This window comes from Pogonomyrmex barbatus, unplaced genomic scaffold (assembly GCF_055798465.1).
Source record: "Pogonomyrmex barbatus isolate J1 unplaced genomic scaffold, ASM5579846v1 scaffold17, whole genome shotgun sequence".
NCBI classification, from domain to species: domain Eukaryota; kingdom Metazoa; phylum Arthropoda; class Insecta; order Hymenoptera; family Formicidae; genus Pogonomyrmex; species Pogonomyrmex barbatus.
Genome location: NW_028297113.1, coordinates 7,024,578 through 7,039,821, shown reverse-complemented (window position 1 = coordinate 7,039,821; position 15,244 = coordinate 7,024,578). Strand labels below are relative to the sequence as shown.

At 46.4% G+C, this 15,244-nt stretch overlaps 2 protein-coding genes across 2 annotated transcripts in view; one reads left to right on the top strand and one right to left on the bottom strand.

Annotated features, from left to right (window-relative positions):
- Delta (neurogenic locus protein delta) overlaps window positions 1-15,244 on the bottom strand; it is a 44,486-nt gene that overhangs the window by 21,344 nt on the left and 7,898 nt on the right. Inside the window, exon 3 of the mRNA XM_011645155.2 lies at window positions 4,440-4,503. Within this exon, the coding sequence (XP_011643457.2) occupies window positions 4,440-4,503 (64 nt within the window). The remainder of the gene's footprint in view (window positions 1-4,439; window positions 4,504-15,244) is intronic.
- The window catches only part of Rpp20 (ribonuclease P protein subunit p20), a 107,993-nt gene continuing 105,311 nt past the window's right edge, over window positions 12,563-15,244 (top strand). Inside the window, exon 1 of the mRNA XM_025219256.2 lies at window positions 12,563-12,569. Coding sequence (XP_025075041.2) covers window positions 12,565-12,569 — 5 coding nt within the window. The 5' untranslated portion in view covers window positions 12,563-12,564. The remainder of the gene's footprint in view (window positions 12,570-15,244) is intronic.

Here is a 15,244-nt window from a genome sequence, read left to right as displayed (position 1 = left end):
AGATAAAAGATATCTCTTGAACAAATCCGAGTTCTTGACACGAGTCTCAAGACATCAAGACCGAGAGAGAGTCAAAAGCGAGAACTAATATTTGGACATTATGGCCCGCTCGATTTTTTCCCGCGGGAAATATCCCTCCGAATGATGTACACGATTTCTCCGATAGATATACACCGCGGTGTATCACGACGGTTCCGATGCGTCATCCACGTTGTAGTTAACGTTGTAGTTAACGAACCGGTGGCGATATTACGAATCGTAGGAACGTACACCGTTTCCTCAAATGCGCGCGCGTTAAAGAAGCATTTAACAGTACCTCGGCTGGAGATATCGCGATCTCTATTTAATTCTTTACCACGCACGTTATTCCATAAGGCTTCATAATAGCGCTGTTGGCTCATCGCGAACGAACGGACAAACGGCGCGGAAAAGAGAACGAAAGAGAGAGAGAGAGAGAGAGAGAGAGAGAGAGAGAGAGAATCTTTCCTTTTCTTCTCTTTCCTGCTGGCGCTACGGCGGATGAATGAAGGAAAGGAAGAGTAGTAATCCGATCGGCCTTTACCAAAACGAGCAACGACCGAGCACACGAAGCAGGCGGATGTCGGTGAACGTCGTCATTAGCGACAAAGGAAACTGGTTCGCGTACAATAATGCCACTTCATCTGCGCGCTCGACACACGAGGGACCGATCGATCGGCTCGCGTCGAGCGTTCTCATCGACACGTGTAATCGTTCGCTCGCGCGACACCACCTCTCGCCCCGCTGAGATTTATAAATAACGTCACATCGACGAGAATAAAATTAGACCGGAATAAAGAAAAAAAAAAAAAAAAATAAGACTTTAAGACCATCCGATATTTATTTAAAGTCTCTTATTTTTAGTTGAAACATTTTGCATCTTTTTTCCGCAAAATGATCGCGCGTATGAATGGCTTTAAATTTACGCGCTACGCGCGAAAAATGCACCGTTCGAGAGTCTCGTCTCGCGAAAATAACGGAGTAAATCCGACCGATAGCTGCCGTCAGTAATACGCGGGAATCGGCTTGGTAACAGGATTAGAGACGCGATCCTAATCTCTCCTCTCGCACTCTCCCGCGACTATGATCGTCCTTGAGGAACGTCGCGGCGGTAATTAGCGGCGGCGATAGTGGGATTCCCACGAAAATTTTTTGTGACACGCGACGCGAAGCGAACGCAACTCCGAGGTGCAGCACGCAGGTGCTGCAGCGGCGCGACGCGTGCACTGGCGTGGCACATATACGCAACGTAACGCAATGTAACACAACGTAACGCAACGCGGATAATGTGCGTGTGCGTGTGTGCGTGATGGGCGGCTAAAAAGGAGGAAGAGGGACGCCCGAAAGGGAAGGAGGCAAGAACGCCGGGAGCGGGGGCGGCGGTTAAGAGAGGAGGCGGAGGAGGAGGCGCTGGTGGTGGTGTTCGCCTGAGAAAGGAAGCAGCATCCGAGCAACGCGGCAATAAAGGGCTCGTTTCGCCGGTGCGTTGTGGGTATTATATTGTGCCTGGAGCAACAGCACGGTAGACGGAGCACAATGTAAGCGGTGTATCCGCGATAAAGGCCCCAGGGATAGGTGCATATCCGGGACACGATGTTTGGCGACCCGTCGTGGATATTAGTATTGCCGTAATATATTAATCCTCGGCTCAAATTAGGCTCACATGCACATGACAATGATTCATTTTTTTTCTATCTTTATTTTAATTCAATTTTAATATTATCACGCGTTATTGAACACGCGTTTAATGATCGATATATATTAATCTTTAAAGGATTTCACGAAAATACAATTTGCTAACTGTGCATTATTATTTCTTTCTTACAATGTGAGGACAATTGAAACTTTAATGATTGCAATTTTCTAACCCATTTGTTAAGTTGCGATCTAATTTAATTCAGTGTATGACGCGTAACCGCATATGGAACAACTGATGAGGGATTAACAGATTTTGATCGATGATTTCATAAAATATCCAAACGCCGAAAAAAGAATTGCAGACACCAGACGCGTATAAGCGATATGTTGACGATAAAATCCAGAGACCGGAGAAGACATTCGCCTTAAGCTGTAACGCGAGCGTTAACACTCGCCACCGAGAAAGCGCGGCCAGCGGAAGCTTATCGTTTTCTTATTCAACGCGTGTAATCATCGTAAAAAAATTTAATCATTTGGATAATGTAACAAATAAACATAATTGATAATTGATAATTTTTTTTAATTTCTTTATTTTGATGACAACAAGTCATATATATATATATATATATATATACAGATATTAGCTATGAAAAAATACGCCATGTTCGATATCGATACAGAACAAGAGATTAATCTGGTTTCTGTGGCTAATATCAACGAGAATTTTAAAGCATAAACATGAATCCTGATATCCAAGTAAAGTCGGGCGTGTTCATTAGAGTTCCTTAAAACGAGATTTTCCAATGTATCTTCCGAGCTTTCTCCACCCCACAGCGAATCCAGTTTTCTCTTGCAAAGTTTATACTTACAAACTCGTTCGCGAGTTTCCTCGCAGTCGCTTCCTCGTTCGGAGAAAGCACGTGAGAAAAAGAGAGATAAATAACGGCGACGATGTTTAAGCGAGATCCAATAAAGTACGCGCCGCGTGGCGCCGAAACAAACAGTTAAATTCGGTTAATTGGCCGAAGCCGTGCTGGCGGTGGCGACGACAACGATGGCAGTGAAGGCATAGGTGATACGAGGAGTGACGGGTGCGACACGACGTTTGCACGCGTGTGCGTGCGACACGCATGAGGGCGCGCGACCGCCGCGCGTATGCAGCTTCCGCTCTCTCTCTCTCTCTCTCTCTCTCTCTCTCTCTCTCTCTCTCTCTCTCTCTCTCTCTCTCTCTCTCTCGTCGGCCGATTCTAATTACCGAAGGGGCCCCACGGGACTTCTCGAGGAAGAAATTAAGCGGTCTCGCTCTTCTTACCCCGTTTTTAAAGCCGGTCTCGAGAGTGAATAGAGTGAAGCGGATGCGTGTGCTATCTGCGCGCGAGTGCGTACAGAAAACCGTACGCACTCCGTACGCCTCGCGCGGTTGTTGCACGTAGTTGTATCCGCCTTCGGCGAGATTCTACGTGGAATTGAAATTACATCGAAAATCGAAGTAAATGGAAATTTTCGGTTGATATAACGTCCACGTCCTTTCTTTCTCTCTAATTCGAAAATTCACCCCTCTGGAGTGAAGGTCTTGATGCCTCACATATGTTCTCGTTCTAGAAAAGTAGCAAAAGTGCTAAATTTAAGGACAATCGACGGTAGGTTGAGCTAGACTCGTTGGACGTGCCCGGTATATACTCGGTGTCGAGTTACTTCCAGCGCGATGGAAGATGGATGTACTACGGTTACACAGGAAGGAAACACTAGTGCCGTCGCCGCCGCCGCCGCCGCCGCCGCCGCCGCTGCCGCGTCTCTCCTCTCCTTGCTCTCACTTTCCTCTCTCCCGCTCTAGAGCCTCGGCTCCTGGTCGACGACACAACGCTATGACACAACGGAGACGCGTTGCCGTAATAACGCGCGGTTACAAACGAGGGACGACTAGCGGCAATAGAGGCTGAATAGAACAATGAAAACGCGACGATTGTTCGCGGAACAACGGCCGGCCGACATAAGATTTGCCAAGTCACGTATATCTGTGACCTATCGCGCGAAATTAACGAAATAACGTTTACCATAAAAAGACCGTACTCGAAAGAAGTGAATTTTAAGTACGTCACGATAGAACGCGTGGTTGTAAACGTGGACAAACAATCTCTGTTTATATTCCCTTTATATCTCTAATCTTTGTGAAGTAGAATATTTGTGAAATGGAAAATAATTGCAACGATTAATCGGGAAAAGTACATAAAAAATATAATAAAATGTATAAGAGGTTTCGAATTTGATATGTTGTAGCCATGTTATTACAGACCTTAATAATAGCCGTTTAATAAGTTGGACGCAAAAGAAACTCCATGACTAAACACGATGCCGAAGGAAAATCGATTTACTCTTTTTCTTTCTCATTCTCTTCGCTTCTTGTTTCGAGAGAATTTTAAAGGGATAAAAATCAAGAGGTAATTGACGAAAAAGAAGAAGGAACAAGATGGAGGATGCCACGTCTCTGGTGAGTGTCACACTCAGGGACCGGAAGTGACTTCTCGACTGGTCTACGAGACATCGTGTCTCTCTCACGGGCCAGCTGGACCACACATGCCCACCCGACGACCTTCCTGCCTTCTCTTTTAGGGCTTTAAGAACCCGCGCAATGCCGCGCCCACAGGACTAATTTTACGATAATTCTTCGCCATCTCGACTTTTTACGAGCGCGTGCGCGCAGGCACGCACTCGTATTCGATATGATATCATCTATAAAAAAAAAAAAAAAAAAAAAAAAAAGATAAAGAGAAAATTATGCTCACCGGCTGATTGATGCGTGCTGTTGTCCGCGTCGTGATAAGCCTCCACTATCAGCGAGAATGTACCCTGTGAACAGAAAAAGGGTTGCCTGAGTCTCGTGCGTTCCTCGAATAGAAACGAAAACACGACGATGTCGTGTTGCGTATCTCGGAAAGCGAAAATGCGAATTTTTGAGACAGATTTTAAAATGAAAGTAATTTAATTTCTCTTAATTCGATTTTGCAATCAAGTTTTAATGCCCGATAATTGAGCAGATGCGTCATTCATATTTTTTGACCGTGACTCGCGCGCACTTTCGAAATATAACGGTAACGCGAAAGAGGAAATATTTCCGTGGTGAAAGGGTTAATAACAAATTAAACGTTTCGCGGCGTGCTGCGTCACGTGCACACCTGCCACGCGTTGCCACGCGTCCGCCCGCCGGCAGAACGACGAGCGTGCACATCAAGTACGAACGAGGAGAAACGGTTACGCGTCACTGACAAAGGGAGGGACAGGGGACCCGCAGAAACACGAGAGAGGACTGAGGGAAGGGGTCGACACGCGTGAAAATCACCCCCTTTCGAGTTATCGTCGTGGCACGAGGAGAATCGCAACCCCATGGGGGTCAACTTCCATGACCACGACGATGTACCCTCGGTGTAAATCACGCTTCGCATTAAGATACACGTGCGCGCGTGCTAAGTGTACCGACACGTGGAACTACGACTGATGCGTGAAACAACATCATCTACAAAATGTCAATAAATAATTTACAAGTTCATCATAATCGATTTAATTCATATTTGCATATAATTTTTTTCCATCGTTTTTTCAAAAAATTTCGTCCATTGGCTAACGTGCTTCTGAAATTTTTATATCTTTACGTCTTGTACGTGTTTTTTAACAAAATAAAATCAAAGGTTACAAATTGTGAAGAAATTTAAATTTAAATTTCAAAATAGTCGAAGAACTCCCACATGAGAGAGGAAGTTGGGGAAACTTGAATGCCCGCTATGCACATGGTACTTTTTCGTACATAGCAACATTGAAGCTGAGAGGTACCAGATAGATATACCCGAACGGCTCGTAAATCTCATAATGATGCTCTCTCTCTCTCTCTCGTCGAGAAACTACACCGAATCGTCACCTCGGTTGCAAGTCGCGACGGGACATGACGTTACCGTGTAACACACGGATACGTCTTACGCAGCGTTACATCTGTGTAATGATAATACCTCGTTTAATTATTTAACGTCACACGAGCACGTACATTAAATACAGAAAGAGAGTGCCGCGCGGCTTGCGGTATTATACGCGACCTCGTTAGTCGTTGCCGCGCGGAGAATAATAAATGTTTATATCCGCCGGCGTCGCCAGTATTCCCGCCCGTGTTTCGCCCGTGAGTTCCCGTAAACGAGTCTCCCTCGGTAATCCCGTGGCGAATGTCATCTCGCACATGGAAATTTATGCGGACGCTGTATTACAGCCGCGCGCTCTCGTCTCCGGAGCTTTGCTCCCGTTTTGAACGCAATCTCGACGCGAAAAACAGAAACCGACGCAAAAATAAAGAATGAACGTACATACACATATAGCGATAAGTTTATGTTTAAAGTTATAAGTTTATGTATAAGAATATAAATCAATTTTAGAAAGAATAAATCAATATTTAGATATATGTGATATCAAAGGCAAAAAAATATCCATGTCTAATCGGTTGGCTCCTTCACCTTGTGCAATTATTTAGTTTATTTATTTCTCGCGTGACGCTACTTGCTTCATCTACATAATTCAACACTATTGAACACTACGGTATATACGGTATATATTTTCAACTAGAATTAACTCAATGATGTACGAACGTACATCATACAGGTAAGCGTTCGCCCTTCGCCGCAAAAGGGTTGAAGGACGGCAATTTGTCTCTGCTAAAAGAGAGGAAAGCGAGCGGAGAAAGAGATGCGCAGGTTGTGGTGCACCTTTTACGTCGGGATACCGAATGTGGATACGAGATGCGGTTCGAGAGACCGGTCCAAGGGCCTCGGTCGAACACGCGAGAAGGGCGAAAAAGCAACGAATACGAGAGCAGAACGTAGTAGGCGTAGACGGAAGCGAGACGAGAAATACAGGGCTATACCACCTTTTTCTCTCGCGGCAAGGACGCGTCTCCGGGTTTAGACACGCAGGACGTGTACTTAACGAAAAGGAGAGAAAAAGATTATCCTTGTGGTAGAGCGACACAAATCAGGAGCACGATGGAGGGAGAGAATAAATCGCCAAGAAGACAAATGCCACTGTGATCGTCCGCTAATTTATTACCGAGGATCGGAATGAAATCGGCGAGGAATCACGGCCGGGCGTTCGAAAAAAGGCGCGGTTCTTCGCGAGAACAATGCGCCTTGGCGATTGTACGTGAGTGTGTACGTTCGCATGTGTGTGTGTGTGTGTGTGTGTGTGTGTGTGTGTGTGTGTGTGTGTGTGTGTGTGTGTGTGTGTACGCGCGCGCATCGGTAGCGGCAATTGCCGACGACCAGCGCGAGACGTGGTCGCGGAAGGCGGAGGAGAAATCCACAGGACGATAAAGACGATCGCAGCAAAGATATGCCGGAGAGGGAGGGAAGAAGGGAGGAAGGGAAACGCACGTTCTCTAGCCGATCCTTTTCCCTGCAGACGCGAGGGATGACGAGAGAAGAGAGAAGAATCGGCCGAGTCCTCTCGGTGCCGGCGTCGCGCGATAGAGCGAGAGGCCGAATACGACAGAGGGAGAGGCGACAGGCGCGGCGTGGCGCGGCGTGGCGCGGCGTGGCGCGGCACGGCCGCTACGATAGAGCGAGAGCCGACAGGCGCGGCGGCCGCTGCGATAGAACGAGAAGGAGAAGAGAGCTCGCTCGCTCGGCAGTCGGTTCCCACGGCTGCGCAGCATACCTCCACCTTCTCTCGCCTCTCTTTTCCCTTCTTCTCGGCCGTCGGGCCGAACCACCGCGCCGCACTCCGCGCCACTCCGTCGTTCCTCTCCTCGGGCCCGCGTGTGCTCCTCTTTCAATCTCTCTCTCTCTCTCTCTCTCTCTCTCTCTCTCTCTCTCTCTCTCTCTCTCTCTCTCTCTCCCCCTTTTTCTCTCGTTGTCGCTTCTCACTCCGACTCGCGCGCGCATACAGGCCGTCCTCTCTCTACCCAGCGATTCGCCTCCTCTTCTTGTCCGCTTCCTTTCTCTCTTTCTCTGTCGACTCGCGTTTCTTCACGTACAACAGGACGTAGCTGCAATCTCGTAGCGCGGGCGCGTATATATACGCGCGTATTAATCATCGCGGAAGACGGTCGCGTAGAGGAGCGAGGAGAGAGCGAGAGCGGTCTACATGTAAATGCATCGTGTCGGCGGCAGGGTGTCGTCGCTGGTTATCCGCGGTTTCCTCTTCCTCCTTTCGACGCGGCCTTTCGAAGGCGGCCACGAAAATTTCATCATCGTCGCCGCGGCCGTTGCGGAAACGCGTTATCTAATCCCCCCCCCCCCCGAAGCGCCCGTCGCTATGCGCCGGCCGGCGTGTTCAGGAATGAGAGAACGCGGTAAAAATAGACGAGTCACGGAAGGACATCGATACGCAGATGCGACAGTCGCGATGCAGTCGAATTGTAAAATAAAATCCAACGTACGAACGAGAGACTGGAAGAAATCGCGGAATTCCGAAATCCTTCGGAATATTTTCTCACTTCAGATATATAATAGCGTGTTACCTGTACCGTGTTTCGAAATCGGAGAAACGCGTCTAAAGACTACGTGAATATTCCGAAAAACAACACTGGATAATTACTCGTAAGTGGAGCCGACTTGAATGGCTGCCGCCGCTCTGTTCCTGCCTCGTTCGCCGTAATGCGAACAAAAGTCACGCTTTCACGGGCCATTCTTAATGCAAAGCGATGCGGCCTGTTTTATTAATATACGCTTCGATCGGGCTCGCTATTACCGTTTCCAACTTTCGACTCTTATTGTAATCAATCATGAGTCGTTGCATAGAAAAATACTATTATTAATATGAGAAAACGTCAAGATTTTTTCTTTTAATAAGCCTATCGTTCTGTCGTTCGTATCGAGCGAGGATGCATCGCTCAAGGGACAGGCAGTAAGTCAGTCACTCAGTCAGTTAGTCAATAAGGTTCGCCTACGCACGTGCATCAGCTGATGCGTACCTGCCCCGATGACCACGTGTTGAGGGATCGAGAGAAAGGGTAGAAGAAGATAGATACATGTTTTCGCAAGCTGTATTTTTACCTTGTCGTAAAGCGTAAAAGAAAAGAAAGGGGTCGGTCGAAGGAACGGCAGACGTAGGTAGTGAGACAACAGGAGTTTCGATCGAATTCAAGAGGGACTTTGTCGTAAACAAAGATTCTTCATCTCAATGGAGGAACTCTGCTCAATGGAGGAACTCTTTCCTCTTGAAGACGAAAATTTTTTTTTTAATCTGTAAATAACTAAATTCAATATTAATGACGAGCGCTCTGACGCGAAAATGATGCTGCGTGCCCCGATACGGCCTAACACACCTGTTTCACACACGCCACCGTGAAGAGCGCGACAATAACTAGCCTTAGGATAAAAACTCATTCTCGCTATTATCGCGCGAGACCCTTCCATTTAAGACCTCCTTTTCTTACAGCCAGGAAGAGGCATACGCGGGCGACAAAAGAGCAGCAGGAAACACGCCCCCCCGGGTCTGGGAGAGGAAACGTATTAAGAAGTGTTTCCGCGTAAACGGCGCCCCTAGGCGACATCGTAATAAGAATCTGCGAGAGATGAGACCGGAAGCGCATCGGGGAAACGATGTGCCGGCCGTTACTCAATGTTCATCGACTCAACACTTTTACATTCTTGCGGAGTAAATTCAAGCCCGAACTCCATTGGTACTGCGGCGAAAGGGAACTTGCCAAGTTGTACCGTTACAAACGAACAGTGTATCGCTTCAATAACAGTTGGTGGAGAATTCGTTCCTTTGAGAGAAGACATTTAGTTCGCAATATCCTCTCGCTATTATTATAAATATTTTTTAATATTTTGACGGTTAAAAATATATTATTTAAAATTACAAAAATATTTAGATCTCGAAACAAAATTCTGTTGATGCGTAAAACGGGGCCCAAATTCCGCAATTTGTACTTTGTGACACGCACGTGAAAACAAAGCGCAAAAAGAGAAGGGAAAAGGAAGGAAGAAAGGAAGGAAGAAAGGAAGATACAGCACGTAGATACAGGAATTGACTGCCGGTAGGGAAAGAGGTCGATCGCGTGTGAGTCTCGCATGCTCGCACGCGCGACGGTACTAAAAATATACACGCATCGGCGGAGTTTCAGAAACCAAGCGTCGGACGTGGACGTCGACGTCGACGTCGGCGTCGCCGTCGCGTCGCGCCGCTTCGTGTTATCATTCTCCACGTAACTCGTACTAAACGCTTCGTATCGGGAGGCCGCGTCGTGTCACGATGCGCCGAATTACCTCGCCGCTGTCGCCACCCCTCCCCCCTCCCGCACACGCAGCCACGCCGCGGTTCGTTCATTCGACCTTTCGCCGCTCGTACCTTCGTCTGAAACGCGAATCACGCAGCCTTTTCGGTCGTGGGACCCACGGCTCGCTCGCTCGCTCGCTCGCTAGCCGCCTCGGTTTCGGGCCCCACCTTTCCTTCACCTTCCTTCTGCAACGCGATTCCCATCACTTTCGCGGCCCTCTCGTCCTTTGCCTCTCGCCGTTCTTCCTCGAGTCTCGTTCTCGCAATCGCGTTCCGCGAAAACGCATTTTAAAGAATTATGACGCTACTGTATATTATTTCCTCATAATAATTTCAGCGATATCGTATATTAAAAATAACATCCATATATTTGCATTTGTGTTTGTATGAATATTTTAATCCCCGGTGTATCGATAAGTCTACTCGACGTCTTCTTTCCCTCCTCTTGAAAATTAATATTTGGCAGACATCGAAAAAATGAAAATTCGGTTCGCCTGCCACGACTTGAATCGTTTTCTTAATTAATGTCAGCGACCTGAGAGAAACCTCGACAGCTCCGAGCACGCTCCAATATTCCTCTAACGTCAACGTCTACCTCACGGATAATGCGTGAGATTTACCGCGGAAGGAAGTTACGGTGATCGGCTAAAAATAGAATAGCACGGCGGCGATATTCCCAGGCGACATAACGAAAGCGGGGAAAGAATGGGACGAGTGCGCGCGTGCGTGCTATTAGTAGCGCGAGTGCGCGCGGAAAACGTAAAATCGCGAGCGATGAGGATGCCTGCGCTTACGCTCGCGAGGAGCGTGCGCAACGATCGAGCACAGTAGCTGCACTGTCGCTAGTCGCCTCGTGCTGTTTTAATAAGGCGGCTCGTGTACACGAACGTAAAGCCAATTAAGGCGCGCGCATAAGAGAGCGCGGCACGCACGCACGGACGCACGCGTAAGAGATTGCAGTGTCTGCGAAGGTTACGATTACGTATCGAGACGGCGCATGCCGCCGAATGACATACCACAGACATTCCTCGGAACGTCCATCGAGAAATAATTTACGGAATTAGTATCAAAAGTATATATTTAAGAGTAGGCGTAGAAAAAGAAAAAAAAAATCACTTCCACAGGTGAGAGTAATTAATTTTTCTGGAATTTTTTTTTACGACAATGTTAAATTAGGTTTATTAATGAAAGAAAATAAAGGATAATTTGATTCGCTATTAAAATTCCGTGCTTAATGTTGATCCTTTTAAAACATATAATCGTATGCGCGTGATTGGTTTAAAACGTTTACGTCTGCTAAATTGCAAAGCTCAGTTTCTCAGTTTCGTCGAGTCGTGTCGCTAATTACGCACGGACATTTAATGAACCTGTCTGACTGCAGTGATGGAAAGACCGTTAATTCGCGCATCTCGGTCGCGTACCGCACGGAAGTGATTTACGCGCATTGCACGTAACTGTTATTTATAGTGGCTATTTTATCGACTCTCGCTCGTTCAATGCTGGCGTGTACGGAGTCGCGAGTCAATTTACTAATTGCAAACTCGGCCGTAATCAGCCATAGCTACAACGAGTTAATTCACTTTTTCACCGTCGTTCGTTATACCACGGCATAGAAACGCGACACGTAACAAGATGTTTATGCAACTTATTTGTCACGCGCGATATCGCCAAGTTAAAAAAAGACAAGATACAAAAGTAATTGTATTCGTTAATAGCTCGTTCGCGTAAAATTTGCACAGTCTCTCTCATCGCTTCTCTTCTGAATTCTCTTTATGCAAAGGCTGATCTTACGATACGTGATTTGTGAATGTAGTTAAAACCACTCTCTCGCTTTTGAAGCTACGAAAATAAATCGGTACTCCAAATAGCGATTGCGGCTTACGTCCGTTTCGAGCTATTTCACCGACACGCCAAGCGGAGCGATATCTGGTACGAGCGTCGGGCAAAAATCGGTCAGGAATTGCCGAAAGTTCTCCGCGGAATTGCGAACGTGTCGGTAGTCTTCCGAGAACCCGAGGGCCGCTACCGACTTCGTTTGATGATGCTACATCAAAGCAGATGCCGGGTAGAAGCATCGGCAACCGCTCTCGGGACTAATTTCGACATCGGTTCACCGCGCGATAATCCTATCAGCCGCCGGGCTGCGGGTTCAACCGGTGGTGGTAAATGTCGAAGAACGCACGTGCCTGTATCATCCGCGTACAGATGAGAAAGAGAAAGTGAACTTATTTCGTTTTTCGCTCGAGTTCCGCCAAATACGTAACCAACAGATTTATATTTAATAACCTCGCGAAAAATTAATATAAAAAATATATTCTAAAAAAAAAAAGTGCAACTTGTGATAGCATTATCTTTGGGAAATAAGTAGAGAAAAACGTGAAACTGAGCACAAAATGAAGAAACGAATGAAATATGAAAAAAGCAAATAGAGCGCGAGATAAAGGAAAGGATAGAGAATTAAAAAAAAAAAAAAAATCGGTCGATATGAAAAGGAGAGAGCGGGGCTCGTTAGAGGCGCGAGGGGCGCCACCCCCCCCCCACACACACACACACACACACGGGTTAGTAAATTTAACTCTGCTCGCGAGAAAGCCACGGAGGGCGAAAGAAAAGAGCAAGGGAGCAAAAGAAAGAGAAAGAGCATAGACAGAGTACATGGGAAGTGTGTAGAGGCGCAAAAGGCCCCGGCCATCTGCTGCTGGCGGCCCTGCAGAAACGGCGGTCTCATAGTCAGAAATGCGCGAGCACCGACATGAGACGATTGACGTGGCCCAAGTTGTTGTTGTATTATACATTGGCGCGTTTCTCGTCAGTTTCGGCGTAGCGGCCAGATTTCGTCGACTCATTCGCGGAACACGGAGGGAAATTTGTCAAATAAATTCGGAATACGTGGAGTTTAATTTCCGAACAATTCTCGAGATAGTTATAAGATATTCTTTGAAATCTTGCGAAATAAATAAATATTTCATAGATTGTGTAAATATACCGCCTGTTATATCACAGCCTTGAAAACTTTATATAATTTCATCCCAAGATAACAAATCACGTAATAAATATCCTTCCTCACTCATCGATGCTGAATGTATAACTTTTTTTATACATTTCTCTAGGGAGATATCGAATATAAATAAATTATGAATAAACTTCTACTCTCGGAAATGTTAATCTTTACGTGTTTCAATTTAATTATCATCAATCATTCATTTTGCATATAAATTTCGACGCCTATGAGAGCCGAAACATCGCCAGTAACAGCAAGCAGCATCAACAACAGCAGGAGGGAAAGACAAGTGCTACTCTCCCCTTGTTACTCACTCTCTCTTTCCCTTTTTTTTTCTCTTTTTCCGCGGCATCTGCCATCCAACTCTCTCCTTCTCTCCATCTCTCTCATCACTCCTATCTTCCTCTCCCTTTCTCTCTCTCTCTCTCTCTCTCTCTCTCTCTCTCTCTCTCTCTCTCTCTCTCTCTCTCTCTCTCGGTCTCACCGACGGCTGCGTGCGCATGCACGCGTGCAAGCAACGTTGGCAGCACGCGTCGTACGTGCCACGCAACGCAACCCCTACACACGCGTGTTCTTCTGTGTTTTTCTTCTCTTTCTCTCTCCCTCGTTCCTTTAATACAATCAACCTGTCCGTACGCAGCGGCGGCGGCGATCTCGTTGCAACGCGCGCGCGAAAGTAGGAAGGGAAAAAGCAGATGCGAGAGAGTGCGTCGATCCTGCGTGTACGCAGCGATCGACACGCATTACGCGCACGCGAGAGAAAGAATAAACGGAAAAGGGGGCACGCTTCTCCCTTTTCGTTAATTGCGCGCGTCAAGCGAGGCAGAAATCAAAATCGCGCCGTTGCCGACCTGTTGCAAATGCAACGCGACCGGCGACGCGTGCAACGTCTCCCTCGTGCAACGACTACACGACTACACGACTACACCACCACACGCACGCACTTCCCCGTATATATCGTACGCGCATCGAAATTACATCGCTAAGGTCGGATCGGCCGATTCTCGTTGTAAACATCGCACGCAAACGCATTTTAAATCCGGCCGTACACTTCAAAATTCATCATATATCGTGAAAACCTTTGTGACGAAATTTTTCAATTAATTTTAATGATACTCACATAACTTTCAAGCTGAAGTGCAGTTAATCATTCTGTATAATTATGGAGCGCATCGTTGATGAACACAATAATCATATCTCGATCTGCATTATACGACTCTCAGAGGTTACATCTAGCTAGCTAAGCCCCGAACAGGTTTTTAGTCATGTATGCGAAATTTGCAAACGACTTCCATGCCAATTAGCCAAGGTCGGTTATGCGAGACCAGAGCGGGATTGTGTGATTGCATTTTCCACATGATAATTGCATCGCGACGCATATTATTACAAAGGGCGGCGACTTCGACTTTGTCCACGCGTTAACTCGAAAGCTCTCACATGTATGTAACTTCCTCGCGATCCTTGCACGCGAATTCCGCATGTTTCTTATCTCGGTATCGTTCCGGCGTTTGCTAGAAACGAATTAGACAACGCACTCGTCCGATTAGCATCCATGACTAGCGATAGACGCACGAACGGAAGTATTATTCTTTTTCTTGCAGCTACGAGATCGTATTGCATAGTTTTCACGTCTTTGCCGGCACCCGGAAATTTTTATATTTTTCTGTTAATTAAATCAGAGACGTATAGCTAATTAATCATAAGACAACATGCGACATTTTATGTAATTAATCATTACGAAACTATAATATATTCGATAAAATAAAAAAATCTAGGTTATTAAAGATTAAATAAAACCTTCGAAGCTTTAATCGTGTAACGCATCAGAGATATTTAGCGAACGTGAAAAGCGTATATAACGTTGTTATATGAGCAATACACACGGTTCATTCGTAACTTTTTGTAACCGTGTGCGTAGTATCGCAAGTATCGCCGCCGGTGCGACGTTATACAGAACACGCTGTACCTGTTATCTATCACGATCGTCAACATTTTTTACTTCCCACATCGAAACGTTTATGCTAATCCGACAAAAAATCTTCAGCACATGCACGCCTATCGCGAGACGTCGTTTGCCGTACGTCGTATATCGACGTGCGTCGTCTCTCGTCGTGTAAGTTTATAAATCATCACGTTTATAATTCGACAATGATATATCTCTTGGAACGACTTGGACCTATCCTACGCATATACGAGTATGATGTTTCATGCTATTATTAGGCATGCAAGGTGTCTCCCGACTACTATTCATCAACCACAGAAAGCTCGACAGACTTTCTCCCAATGCAAAAAATTTTGCTGGAAGATCGAAATAGCTTTGTAATTTTTCGAGCG